This window comes from Helianthus annuus, chromosome 15 (assembly GCF_002127325.2).
Source record: "Helianthus annuus cultivar XRQ/B chromosome 15, HanXRQr2.0-SUNRISE, whole genome shotgun sequence".
In the NCBI taxonomy this organism is placed as follows: Eukaryota; Viridiplantae; Streptophyta; class Magnoliopsida; order Asterales; family Asteraceae; genus Helianthus; species Helianthus annuus.
In genome coordinates, this window is record NC_035447.2 from 54,006,277 (window position 1) to 54,021,439 (window position 15,163).

At 38.6% G+C, this 15,163-nt stretch overlaps 1 protein-coding gene across 1 annotated transcript; it reads right to left on the bottom strand.

The window, feature by feature from the left end:
* Positions 1-11,638: 11,638 nt before the first annotated feature.
* LOC110924873 (leucine-rich repeat extensin-like protein 5) lies at positions 11,639-12,832 on the bottom strand. The gene has a single exon (XM_022168852.2). The coding sequence runs from the start codon at positions 12,830-12,832 to the stop codon at positions 11,639-11,641; it is 1,194 nt and encodes a 397-aa protein (XP_022024544.2).
* Between the last annotated feature and the right edge of the window lie 2,331 nt (positions 12,833-15,163).

Consider the following 15,163-nt stretch of genomic DNA (forward strand, 5'->3'; position numbering starts at 1 on the left):
AAGAGGGTTTTACAAGCTTGCATAACTTGTTCCAACTGTGGTCTGTGGGTGTTACCCAATGACAGATAAGGTATTCATGGAATTATATATGCCCAAAATGTTATATGTACTCTAATGTCATATTTTCTATAATCATGTTTCAGCTTTAGTTTTTAAATTTTATAATCTTGAGTTATTCGGTCAAGTATTACCACATTTAACCATTTTTTCACATCATGTTACATATGAAATTGCAAAATGAAAAAAATGAAATTAGAATGAAAGGAAAAAAAAAAAGGAAAAGAATGTTTACACTATGAGGTGGCAAAATTTATTTAATATGATCATCAAATCTGTAAATATATACACTAACCCATTTCTGATGTTCTCTTCTTAACTAAGTTTTAACAATTACATTCAGAAAAAGAAAAAGGGCCTCAAAATTTTATTTTGCTTTGAGCCTCCATAAAGGTTGAGCCGGCCCTGTGTGTAGTAGGTTATTTTTAGAAGCTTTTGTACCCTTCTTATAATTAGGAGCCTTTGTATTTGATCCTAATCCACTATTATATATATCAAATTACTTTGAATAAGTTATAAAGTTAACAATAAACAGTAATAATAAAATGAATTATTAGACAAATGACTATTATGATCATGTGTATTCGAAAAACTAGAGTTTTTTTCCATAATAGTGTTGGTGGAAAAACTATTTACCAAAATAGTGTTGTTAGAAAAATATTTACCTAAAAAGTGTTTTTGAAGATTTGTTTTTTATTTCTCACTCCTATTCTAATTGGATAAATCCAATTTATTAAATAACTATTGAGCTAATCATATTTTTTAAGAATATAAAAAACAACTTTTTTTTATAAAACCTACTTTGAAACAAAAACATATTTTAAAAAAGCTAATCAGTTGTAATTAAATCTACAAGCTTTGTTTTTGGAACAAAAAGAAAATTATAAAAAAAAGCTTTTTTTTTATTTTCCGGTTAAACTTAAACGGTTTTAAAGTTTTATTTAATATATTATGTTTTATTTAGTATAACAATATATAAAATAATTCTAAGATTTGTTGAAAATATCTTTAAGTAATGTTATTTAGTTTTAAAAATTATATTGTAGTGTTTTGTTTACATAAATAAAAGGTAAACTGCGATTTTACTCCCTGAGGTTAGGGGTCATTGGCACCCTTACCCCTCCTAAGGAAATAATTGCAATTTTACCCCCCAATGTTAACTGTTATGTCGCAATTCTACCCCCCAGCTTCAATTTTGTTGACTGGTCTGTTGACTTGGGGGTGAAATGACTATTTTACCCTTTTATTTTACCCCCCAACGTTTGTTGTTATGTCGCATGTTTACCCCCTGGAATCAAATTATTAAAATACCCTTTCTTATAACCCCCTATAATTTGTGTTTACAAGCAAAATTACCCCCTGGAACTTCCAAAACCTTTCCCGCCACCATCCATATTCGATTCAACCACCCATATAAACTGGAACTTCCAAAACCTTTCCCGCCACCATCCATATTCGATTCAACCACCCATATAAACCCCCTGGCATCATGGTTGGATTCATGGTTGGAATGTTATATCACAGCTTAAAAGCATTTTGGAATGCAAATGCATCAGAACAAATGCATCAGAACTATTGCTAAATCAGTAGCATTAAAACTGCATTGATAAAGGCCTCAATTGCATCAGAAACAGGCTTAAAAACCATTGATAAAGGCCTCAATTGCATCAGCCATAGCTTAGGCATGTTACTCGATTGCAATTTTGGAATGCAAATGCATCAGAAACAGGCCTCATTTGCATTTGCATTACACACAGCTGCAACTTAACAACAGAGTAACCAAATATACAGTCAATGCTTCTGATGTGTTCTATGACCAACATTAATAGCAGAGCAACTTAACAGCAATGCTTCTAAGTTAACAGCAGCAACTTAACATTAACAGCAGCAACTTAACATTAACATCAGCAACTTAACATTAACAGCAGCAACTTAACATTAACAGCAGCAACTTAACATTAACAGCAGAGCAACCAAATATACAGTCAATGCTTCTGATATGCAACTTAAGAGCAGGCAACTTAACAGCAGCAAGTTAACAGTCAAATATAACCAACATTAACCCACATTAACAGTCAATGTGTTCTATGATCAAACATAACCTGTTCTATGATCAAACATACCAAAAGATCCTAATATATAACCCACATTAACAGTCAACTACACTACATATTAACCCAAAACATCCTAATATGTGTTAGAGTTTTACACAACCATTTCCTGCTGCGGGGGAAATTGGAAGTGCAGGAAAGGGCGGCCTCACATTTTCACCACCACTGAGACCATAATCGATCGGACTGACCACCGAATCCTCATGTCCACTGCAAACACATAAAGATGGATGTTTCAATAACCCCCTGTTTTTAACTTGTTCACACAGATCGGTTTATACCTGACAGCAGAGACCAAAAGGAGGAACGGTTGTTGTCGCCGGAAACCATGTGCATCCGCGGAGGTGTGGTCGCCATTGTGGTCTTTAGAGGTGGAGGTGGAAGGATGGGGTTCTCTTCACTCATTGTTAGTTGGAAGCCGGTGGTGGAGGTGGAGGTGGAAGCCGGTGGTGTGTCACACCCCAATATTTCCACATATTACCGGTGGGCCCGGTGGGGAGTATCGTGACGTAGTTGATATCATCATTGTCAACACACACAATAATATAGCACAGCGGAAGGCTGGGTAAATAAACTATTACAAACCATACTGTCTGTCGATGTTCGAATACAAGAAAATACAGACTGGAATGTAATAAGATCCACAGGCGGATCATAAAGTACAAAGAAACAAAAACTACAGACTCAGGGTATCTATGGGATTTGCAAGATCCTCTACAACACCCTATAGCTCCAGCCTATTTCGATAAGTACCTGTCAAATCAATCTTTAGGAAAATACGTCAGTATACACTGGTAAATACAATTTAACTGACTCGTTTTGAAAACAATTAAGAAAATTGGTTTAGATGCACAAGGCACAAATCTTTTATAACTTGGGACAATCTTATTAAAATCTTGTATACAGTTTTACATGCTTGTCATACATGTGGGGCCGGTTTGTAAGCCGGACATGATTAACTGACTCACCACTTATAGAACCCACAAAGGAGTTATCCCCAACTTGTGGGTAAATTAATATTTAGCATTTGCATCTGTCGGGTGCATGCCTGCACCCCGTGCATAGTCGTGGCCATTAATAACTTAAATGAGCCAAGGATATCCAGGACACGGTCGTTAACCCCCAAATGTTTATGTTATCAAACAATACATATTAAAACGGGTTATGCGGATTTATTAAATCACAATCCGACATAATAATCTCATACCCGACCAAGCGGTATTAATATACCGTATCCCAAGCCCGTATAGGGAAAATAAGTTAAAAGTATTTACCTGATGTAGCAGTAAATTCCTAAGATTCTTGAAAGATACTTTTTACCGGAAGCTATAAATCTGTATAGAAGGTTTAATTATCTATTAGGATGCTAATGGGTCTTTACTTAAGTCGGAGACTTAGACCAACTAGCTAGAAAGAAACCTTACGGACCTAACCGGTGGATTAAACGGAGACCGGGATAGAATGTGATTTAGACCCGACAAGCTTGGATACTTGTATAATATGGGTAAACTAAATACATTCTGGAAAATGAGGTTTTAATAACTAGGTTAAGCCCGTTTCGGCTATTTTACGTAAACTAGTCACGTAAACCGATCCGAACGCGTAAATGCGTAACGGGTAACCGGACAAACTATAAATAGGTCTTAATCATTATTATGCTCATAATATGTCAATATATCAGTAGTATATCAACATTTATGCCCAAAAAGCAATTTAAACCAAAATAAGTACCAAAAGGGCATTTTGGTAATTTTGATGCTTATAAAAGAATTTATTTATAAAACTGAGTTCCAGGTCTGATTAGATTAGTAAAGACATGTATTTTATTAAGTTACATCAGTAGGATACTTAATATATGGAAAATATACCTTTTATAACCAATTATGCACCGTAGGGGCATTTTGGTAATTTTACATAGGCTTTTAGGGGTTAAAAATAAGTTTCTGAGTTTAAAACATTAGCTTACTGTAATATTATGTAAATTAGTTTAAAACATCAGTAGGTTATGAGTTTTATATGATAAATATAGTTTTGACCCATACTAGGTGCTAAAAACGCTAAATATGCGATTTAAAGGGCTAATATGGTAAAGATAGGAAATCTGATATTTTGGTCAGTTTATAGGGTTCAAAATAATACATTTATCATTTAGGATCAGTAGCAAAAAGTTTGGTTTCAAAAAGTTATGTAAAACTCATTTTATGCATGAAAAGGGTAAAATTGGTAATTACCGAAACTAGACTATAATCCTATGTTAAGTTCAGCTTAAAAATAAATAAAAATCTTTAAAAATCCCAAAATATTATTTAACATCAGTAGGTAAAAAGTTTGGTAATAAAAATCGGGTTTAGATGGGCCTTATGCTAATTACGCTTTCTAATTACTAAGAAGTCCCTTAATTACGCTATTGAGCATAACTCCCATTCTAGACCCCAAACTGATGTCAAATTTTCGGGACATGCCTAAATATCAGTAGCAAAGGTTTTAGTTCATTCACATTGCTAAAAATCTCGATTTTATGCAAAAAGGGCGTTTTAGGCATTAATGAGCATAATTACGATCAAGAGCATAAATGACAAACGATTAGGCACCATGCAATATAACTTCAGAGAGTTATACTACAATGTAGTATGGTCCTAATGGAAGCTTAAAACATGGAAGAAATAAGCTTGAATGGGTCAGAACTGGAAGTCATAGCAAAAGTCAAGCTTTTGCGACTTTCGGTTATAATCTGCCCTTAGATGATTAATTGTCGGATTAGGACTGATAAAACATGTTTATACAATCATTACCAAGTCATTAGAATGTTATAATATAATTTAGAACCTCTGGTTTATTAATTAGAATCATTTTTGTCATTTCTGTCCAGTTTGACTTTTTGTCAAACTACTTTGACCCGACAATTAACCAGTCAAACGAGATAATTAGGAGACACCCTTTTAGGGGTTAATCACCTATACTAATGTGGTTTCATAACCACTTTCAATTTGATCAGTGGTTAAGCCACATGTAATTAAAACGAAAGTCAAACTGATTAAGCACTAAGTTTGACTTTTAAGCAATTAAGCTAAATTATTTAACTAAACAAGTAATTAGAAACTTACTAATGGTCCTAGCAATCTTTTCTACACTTGAAAGTCTTCTCCTTATTGCTGGAAGCTCCAGATTAATTCCCACAATGAAATGTTGCAAGTGTGAGTCAAGAACACAAGAGGAGGTGCTCTTATATAGGGATTTCTATGGAACTTGATCACTTCCAGGTGTTTTTGGGGGCCCTAGGATCACTCCAGGTGTCCTAGCTAGTGAATTAAACCGACATATAGCTCCAATCTTCGTTACAAACTAGATTAAGGCGGTGGAGAGCCAAACCCACACCTGGCAGGCTCATTCTGTCCAGCGAAGGCCGTCGCGTAGCGCGACGGCAAAAGGTCTCAGGCTCGCGCTACGCGAGCACCCAGGTTACCAGCTCAACAAGTTTAAAAACTTGCAATTTCAGCCCCTGCATGTTTTTAATCCTTTTTAACTCCACTTTCGGTAATCAAGGCCCTTGTAATTACTTTCTTGGAGCCCAAGGAGGTATAAACAAACTTCGTTAGACTCGGTTCGTTAAATTCCTTTGTAAATGCAAGTTTCATCAAGTTGACGCTTTTAGCCCAAAGTTTGGAAAAATGCTTAATGATCTTGGAATCACGTGAAATTTTTATCACACATTCTCGGGAGTATATTTGAATATTACGAAGCCTTGGTTTTGTTAAAGGGCCACTCAGAGGTCAGATTTGACATATTGACACTTTTAACCCATGTAATTTATAATCTTCCGATTATTTTCACAAACAGCTTCGCATACCCAATCAATCACCCATTTAAGAATATTTCTTTCACGTGTGGTCATTCAGAGGCCCAAGTTTGGCATATTGACACCTTTAGTCCTTTTGTTTGCATATTTTCACTTGTTGTCAACTTTAGTCCCTTAAACTCAATCTTTCGCATAACTGGAGTTTAGGACACGTGTCTATGTATAATTGGACACGTTTTTACGTGGTGTTACATCCTCACCCCCTTAAAAGAAATCTCGACCCCGAGATTTACTGGAACAAGTGAGGGTACTTCTGTTTCATAGTGGACTCAACTTCCCACGTATATTCGGGACCTCTACGAGCGTCCCATTTAACTTTTACTATCGGTACATACTTTCTTCGGAGCTTCTTGACTTGCCGATCTTCAATTGCTATAGGCTTCTCAATGAATCTCAAGCTTTTATCAACTTGCACGTCTTTATGAGACATTGCTAAAGATTCATCAGCTAAACATTTCTTGAGATTACAAATGTGGAACACATCATGAATTCCACTTAGCTCCTCTGGCAGTCTTAGCCTATATGCTACACTGCCAACACATTCGAGGATCTCGAATGGTCCGATATATCTGGGGCTCAACTTCCCCTTTTTACCAAAACGCATTACACCTTTCCAAGGTGACACTTTCAACAACACTTTATCGCCTACTTCAAATTTTAGAGGCTTTCGTCTTAAATTAGCATAGCTTTTCTGCCTATCCCTGGCCGCTTTTAGGCGATCTCGAATTTGAATAATCTTTTCCGTTGTCTCAAGGACTATATCAGGTCCTGATATCTGAGCTTCTCCCACTTCGGCCCAACAGACAGGTGTTCTGCATCTTCTACCATACAGTGCCTCAAAAGGCGCAGCCTGAATGCTGGTATGATAACTATTGTTATAGGAGAACTCAATCAAAGGCATGTGGTCGTCCCAACTACCACCCAAATCCATAACACATGCACGAAGCATGTCTTCTAAGGTCTGAATAGTACGCTCACTTTGACCATCGGTCTGAGGATGGTAAGCAGTACTAAAATTTAGACGTGAGCCCAATGATTGTTGAAAACTTCTCCAAAAGTGAGAGGTGTATCTAGTATCTCTATCAGAGATAATTGCCACCGGTACTCCATGAAGAGCTACAATCTTATCGACATATAACTGGGCTAACTTATCGGAGCTATGAGTCTCCTTAATGGGCAGGAAATGAGCTGACTTTGTCAGTCTATCAACAATAACCCATATAGTGTCATTTCCGTGCTTTGTTTTGGGTAACTTGGTTATAAAGTCCATAGTTACCATTTCCCATTTCCAAGTGGGAAGTTCCGGCTGTTGTAGAAGTCCTGATGGCTTCTGATGTTCGACTTTAATCTGAGCACATGTCAGGCACTTAGCTACATGGGTGGCAATAGATTTCTTTAAACCTATCCACCAATAATTGGCCTTTAAATCTTGATACATCTTATCACCTCCCGGGTGAACCGAATACTTAGAATTGTGGGCTTCCTGAAGGATTACATCCCGTATTCCTCCTTGAATAGGAACCCAAATTCTGCCATTCATCCTAAGAATTCCGTCTTTTCCAGGTGTCAACTGTTCAGCAGTTACACCTAACTTTTCATTTAAAAGATTATCTTCCAACATGGCATCTTTTTGTGCAGCCAACAGTCTTTCGTTCAAATTATTCTTCAACTCAATGCTCTTTGCATTGATCCTAATTGGCTTAACTCTTTCCTTCCGGCTTAAAGCATCTGCGACCACATTCGCCTTACCGGGATGGTAGCGAATTTCGCAATCATAATCATTTAACGTTTCCATCCAACGACGTTGTCTCATTTTGAGTTCTTTTTTATTGAACAAATGTTGGAGACTTTTGTGATCTGAATAGATCACACATTTAGTTCCATACAAGTAATGTCTCCACAGCTTTAGTGCAAATACTACAGCACCCAATTCCAAATCATGAGTGGTGTAGTTCTTTTCATGCACCTTTAGCTGTCGCGATGCATAGGCAATCACATTGCCCCGTTGCATAAGTACACACCCCATGCCGGTGTGTGAAGCATCGCAGTAAACAACAAAGTCTTCAATTCCTTCCGGTAGTGACAAAACCGGAGCGTTGCTCAATCTTTGCTTTAAAGTCTCAAAGGATTCCTGCTGCTTGGGACCCCAGATAAATTTCTCCTTCTTACGGGTCAAGGAAGTCAATGGTGCAGCTATTCTTGAGAAGTTCTCAATGAATCTCCTATAATATCCTGCTAAACCCAGAAAGCTGCGAATTTCTGTGGGTGTCTTAGGTGCTTCCCAATTCATTACAGCCTCTACTTTGGCAGGATCCACTTGAATACCGTGTTCACTGACCACATGTTCAAGAAACTGGACCTTGCGAAGCCAAAATTCACACTTAGAGAATTTGGCATATAACTTCTCCTGTCGAAGCAGTTCTAAAATACATCGAAGGTGCTTTTCGTGCTCCTCTTGGCTACGCGAGTAGATAAGTATGTCATCTATAAAGACAATGACAAACTTATCTAGATATGGTTTGCAGACTCTATTCATGAGATCCATGAATGCTGCAGGTGCATTAGTGAGCCCAAAAGGCATCACTAAGAACTCGAAGTGTCCATACCTCGTTCTGAATGCTGTCTTCGGAACATCCTCGGTTCGAACCTTTAGCTGATGATACCCAGATCTCAAATCTATCTTTGAGAAGTAACTCGCTCCTTGGAGTTGATCGAACAAGTCATCGATCCTGGGTAAAGGATAACGATTCTTGATCGTTACCTTGTTTAGTTCCCGGTAATCAATGCATAAACGCATTGATCCGTCCTTTTTCTTTACAAACAAAATTGGAGCTCCCCAAGGCGAAGAGCTGGGTTGTATGAAACCTTTTTCCAATAATTCATCCAGTTGAGTTCTTAGCTCTTTCATTCCGGTAGGCGCTAGGCGATACGGAGCTCGTGCAATAGGGGCAGATCCGGGGAAAATGTCGATCCTGAATTCTACTTGCCTCTCAGGAGGTAATCCAGGTAACTCGTCAGGAAAGACATCTGGATATTCTGAAATGATTGGAATATCTTCGATCTTCGGCTTCGGCTCATTAACAGTCACTTGTGCCATGTAAATGACACATCCACCCTTCAAGCACTGGGATACCTTAAGAATAGACACATTGCTGGGCAACCCGTACTGTGTGTCTCCTTGAATAGTGACCGACTCACCGGAGGGGGTTTTGATAATGATAAGCTTTTTATCACAGGCAATTTGAGCTTGGTTATGGGATAACCAATCCATGCCTAGAACTATATCAAAACCAGCCAATTTCATTGGCAGGAGGGATAGCGGAATAGAATGGTCCCAAATGGATATTGAACATCCATCGAGGAGAGTTGAAGCAGATTCTAAGGTACCATCAGCAAGTTCTACCTCATATCTTATGTCTAGAGTCTTAATGGGCAAATTCAAAAGCTTACAAAACTTATGATCTACAAAGGACTTATCAGCACCGGAATCAAATAAGACTCTAGCATAGATATTATTGATGAGGAAGGTACCTGTTATGACGTTATCATCAGTCACCGCTTCCCTTGCCTGCATCTGGAACACTCGGGCATTGTTCTTCTTAGCCTCTTCAGGCTTCTTCGTATTCTTGGGGCAATTGGTCTTGATATGCCCCTTTTCGTTACAACCATAACAGGTTGCATCCTTGATGTTTCGGCACTCAACAGACTTGTGCCCCTTCTTTTTGCATATCCCACATGGTTTGGCCTGTGATTCCTGGTTACACTTGCCAAAATGCCTCTTATGGCAATTCTTGCACCTGGGCTTGTTATCAGTTTGCCCTTTCTTGGAACCAGAGTTCCCTTTTCCTTTCTTATTCGGCTGAGAGGACTGATCATCCTCTCTCTTCCTCTTCCCCTCTTCAGAATTTTTCTTCGCCCTACTCCTCACCACATCCAAAGTGAGGGATAATGACAGATCCACAACAGATCTATAGGTGGTTGGCTTAGAAGCCTTCACATTTCCTTTAATTTCAGGAGCCAAACCACCAATAAAATGCGCAATGCGCTTGGGCTCAGGTGTGACTAAATACGGTACCAGTCTAGACATGGAGTTGAAACTAGTCACATAGGATCTACAATCTAGATCCTTCATCACGAGGGTGAGAAAATCAGTCTCCACACGCTCTACTTCGTGTTGAGGACAATAAGTGTCCTTAACTAAATCGACAAACTTCTCCCAAGAAAGGTTATACAAATGGACTTTCCCGGTGGACTGCACGAGTGCTTTCCACCAAGTAAGGGCATCACCCTTAAAAGATTGGGAGGCGAACATAACTACATCTTCCTTAGCGCAGCCGCTAATGTCTATCACCGTCTCCATCTCATCAATCCATTTCATGCAATCTATCGCCCCTTTTTCTCCCGTAAAATCCCTCGGTTTACAGGAAACAAAATATTTGTAGGTACAACCCTTGGCGTACCTAGGGGTCGGCTCAAGATCTATCTGTCTTTTGGGTATACTACCCTGGTTAGACGAATGCACTGACTCACTCTTCTTATGAGTGTGAGATTTAGAATGAGCTTTCGAGTGAGTTTGTGACCGAACGATACTCGGCTCCTTAAATTTAGCATCAACCGCTTGAGAGACTGCAGCGGTGATCATAGCTTGTAATTCTGCACCAGTAATGTTAATTCTGGTATTGCCCTGTGCTGGATGACTGTTTACTTCGTCGGAGCCAGCCATTTCAGGATGCTATAATATAAACAATAATAGTAATTTAAATTACATATAAGTTCATCACATTGATGATTCATTGGTCATGGTATTATTAAACCATTTAGACCATTTTATAATATAACTGAATGTTTACATAATGCGTTTCTACATATTACTGGACAGGGAAAAGATAGAAATTTTCACAACTGTCCATGTCATAGAAGGCATTTTATTTATCTTTAAACTCGTTTCAAAGGACATTTAAATTGGCTTAAAGCTTGTCACAGAAACGAGTTGAGATTCAAATTAATGATCTCAAATATCAGTGATCTTTTAAGGTCTGAATCAAGTTCATCGCCTTTTTGACAAGAAGTTTATGAATCATACATTCATTTTCATTTTACACCTTTGCTTAAAGCATGCATCTCAAATGGATGTCTTGGTGTATTCATCACACTGATATTTTCTAGCCAGGATTCATATTGATCATTTTGGCTTTATATGAGTTGGAAGGGTCCAAGTACCTTTTTGGAAGTTTGTGTGGTTTCTCGTACCGCACAGCTAGGAGTGTTAACATGTTTTCAGATGTTAACAGAGATTTATTTTCTTAAAAAGGTTGTACCATCATAGCCAATTAATACTTTGGCTAGGTTATACCTCTAAGAATTTCTTTGGCAGATCAATTATAATTTGAAAGGAAATAACATGGTGTAATAAAATACACAATTAAAACCAAAGCTAAACTTCATTACGAAAAGAAACGAATACAATTGCCCTAAACGGGACTTAAGAAAGACAAACTACCCACGCAGGGGTAAACAGGAATGAAAATAAGTCCACGCAGGGACTTGATACAGAAATCAAACAAATGTCCACGCAGGGACATTATTACAATAAACAAGAAACAAAAACAACCCTCTATTTCTTCTTCCCCTTGATAAGGTTGGCAAGACCCTTCATGAAGCTATTGTGCCTCTCCTTGTTCTTCTTGGTCTTCTGCTCAACCCTGTCCAACCTCTCCAAGATTTCCTGGTTTTGTTGCTGCTGCTGTAGTTGCTGGGAAGGAGGTGGCTGATACGGAGGATACTGATAACCCTGAATAGGGTAGTCAGTTGGAGGCACAGGGGGGTAAGAAGAAGGATAAAGGTGGTGATACTGCGCAGCCGTAAGATATGGGTCATGGGTTCCGTAGCCCAATGGATATCCCGACGGGTCTCCATAAGGATTATACCCGGAAGAACCTGGGTATGCCGGAATTGGGTTATCAAATCCCACAGGCGGCATAGGTGGTGCATAAGAAGCTTGCGGAGGATCAACCTCCGGTGCCGCATTCGAGGGCCCACCCATTTGAGGGTCCTCGGGAATAGGGGGATAGGAACTCGACCCTCGAGGAGAACTAAAACGGGGTCCTCCTCTAACGGACATGCGAGCGTTCCTCCTTCGCCTCGAAGGCTCGGGAGGCGGTTGTGGTGGCTGCTGCGGTGGCTCCTCTACCGGAAGTGGTGGTGGTGAAACAGCTTGAAGTTGAGGATCATCTAAAGGTGGTTGAGCCGGAGAGCTATGATAAGATGGGGTAAAGAACCAGTCATAGGTAGCCATCCTCTCTTGGAAGGAGTCGGGTCCACGATAAGGAGATCCCTGAAATGGTGACCCACTAGATATGCTGATAGGGTGGCCCGGGGTTCCTGTTTGCATTTCCGGGTCGGGGTCGTCATCCATCTCCATTTCTTGAGAGAAATGGTCCTCAGGGCCCAGCGGGTTGTAGCCAAGAAAGTCGTTCACATAGTCGGCTGGGTTGAATTGTCTTGGAGAGTAGGGGGATTCGGAATGATGAAATGAATGAGATTGCAAAGAGTTATGCGAGTGGTGGGATTGGCCCGAATGGTGAGAGTGTTCGGGCTCATTTGGAGCAAATGGTCCGAAAGACGGATGAAAAGATGGTGAAGAGCTAAGCGAGACCGAGTGTCTTGCCGGCTCGAAAGGTTGACCCCACATATCGCGGGAGTCGGAAGTGGAAAAAGACGCCGATGGAGTGCGTCTGTGAGATGGTCCTGCAGATGACGGTCCTCCACGCATGGGACCCTTGCCACGTCCTCTTAGTCTTGGAGGCATGATGGTTAACTTCCTGTTGAACAAGAGAACAAAATAAAACAAAACATAAAAGTAATAAAAGAAAGATAAAGATGCATCCTAGGTCATTTGCCTAGACTCGAGAGTCTAAGGAATGTGCTTATTGTATCATTGAGATTAAACACAAAAGGTTAGTGTTTAATTCGCTCAATGTTGGCTCTGATACCAACCTGTCACACCCCAATATTTCCACATATTACCGGTGGGCCCGGTGGGGAGTATCGTGACGTAGTTGATATCATCATTGTCAACACACACAATAATATAGCACAGCGGAAGGCTGGGTAAATAAACTATTACAAACCATACTGTCTGTCGATGTTCGAATACAAGAAAATACAGACTGGAATGTAATAAGATCCACAGGCGGATCATAAAGTACAAAGAAACAAAAACTACAGACTCAGGGTATCTATGGGATTTGCAAGATCCTTTACAACACCCTATAGCTCCAGCCTATTTCGATAAGTACCTGTCAAATCAATCTTTAGGAAAATACGTCAGTATACACTGGTAAATACAATTTAACTGACTCGTTTTGAAAACAATTAAGAAAATTGGTTTAGATGCACAAGGCACAAATCTTTTATAACTTGGGACAATCTTATTAAAATCTTGTATACAGTTTTACATGCTTGTCATACATGTGGGGCCGGTTTGTAAGCCGGACATGATTAACTGACTCACCACTTATAGAACCCACAAAGGAGTTATCCCCAACTTGTGGGTAAATTAATGTTTAGCATTTGCATCTGTCGGGTGCATGCCTGCACCCCGTGCATAGTCGTGGCCATTAATAACTTAAATGAGCCAAGGATATCCAGGACACGGTCGTTAACCCCCAAATGTTTATGTTATCAAACAATACATATTAAAACGGGTTATGCGGATTTATTAAATCACAATCCGACATAATAATCCCATACCCGACCAAGCGGTATTAATATACCGTATCCCAAGCCCGTATAGGGAAAATAAGTTAAAAGTATTTACCTGATGTAGCAGTAAATTCCTAAGATTCTTGAAAGATACTTTTTACCGGAAGCTATAAATCTGTATAGAAGGTTTAATTATCTATTAGGATGCTAATGGGTCTTTACTTAAGTCGGAGACTTAGACCAACTAGCTAGAAAGAAACCTTACGGACCTAACCGGTGGATTAAACGGAGACCGGGATAGAATGTGATTTAGACCCGACAAGCTTGGATACTTGTATAATATGGGTAAACTAAATACATTCTGGAAAATGAGGTTTTAATAACTAGGTTAAGCCCGTTTCGGCTATTTTACGTAAACTAGTCACGTAAACCGATCCGAACGCGTAAATGCGTAACGGGTAACCGGACAAACTATAAACAGGTCTTAATCATTATTATGCTCATAATATGTCAATATATCAGTAGTATATCAACATTTATGCCCAAAAAGCAATTTAAACCAAAATAAGTACCAAAAGGGCATTTTGGTAATTTTGATGCTTATAAAAGAATTTATTTATAAAACTGAGTTCCAGGTCTGATTAGATTAGTAAAGACATGTATTTTATTAAGTTACATCAGTAGGATACTTAATATATGGAAAATATACCTTTTATAACCAATTATGCACCGTAGGGGCATTTTGGTAATTTTACATAGGCTTTTAGGGGTTAAAAATAAGTTTCTGAGTTTAAAACATTAGCTTACTGTAATATTATGTAAATTAGTTTAAAACATCAGTAGGTTATGAGTTTTATATGATAAATATAGTTTTGACCCATACTAGGTGCTAAAAACGCTAAATATGCGATTTAAAGGGCTAATATGGTAAAGATAGGAAATCTGATATTTTGGTCAGTTTATAGGGTTCAAAATAATACATTTATCATTTAGGATCAGTAGCAAAAAGTTTGGTTTCAAAAAGTTATGTAAAACTCATTTTATGCATGAAAAGGGTAAAATTGGTAATTACCGAAACTAGACTATAATCCTATGTTAAGTTCAGCTTAAAAATAAATAAAAATCTTTAAAAATCCCAAAATATTATTTAACATCAGTAGGTAAAAAGTTTGGTAATAAAAATCGGGTTTAGATGGGCCTTATGCTAATTACGCTTTCTAATTACTAAGAAGTCCCTTAATTACGCTATTGAGCATAACTCCCATTCTAGACCCCAAACTGATGTCAAATTTTCGGGACATGCCTAAATATCAGTAGCAAAGGTTTTAGTTCATTCACATTGCTAAAAATCTCGATTTTATGCAAAAAGGGCGTTTTAGGCATTAATGAGCATAATTACGATCAAGAGCATAAATGACAAACGATTAGGCACCAT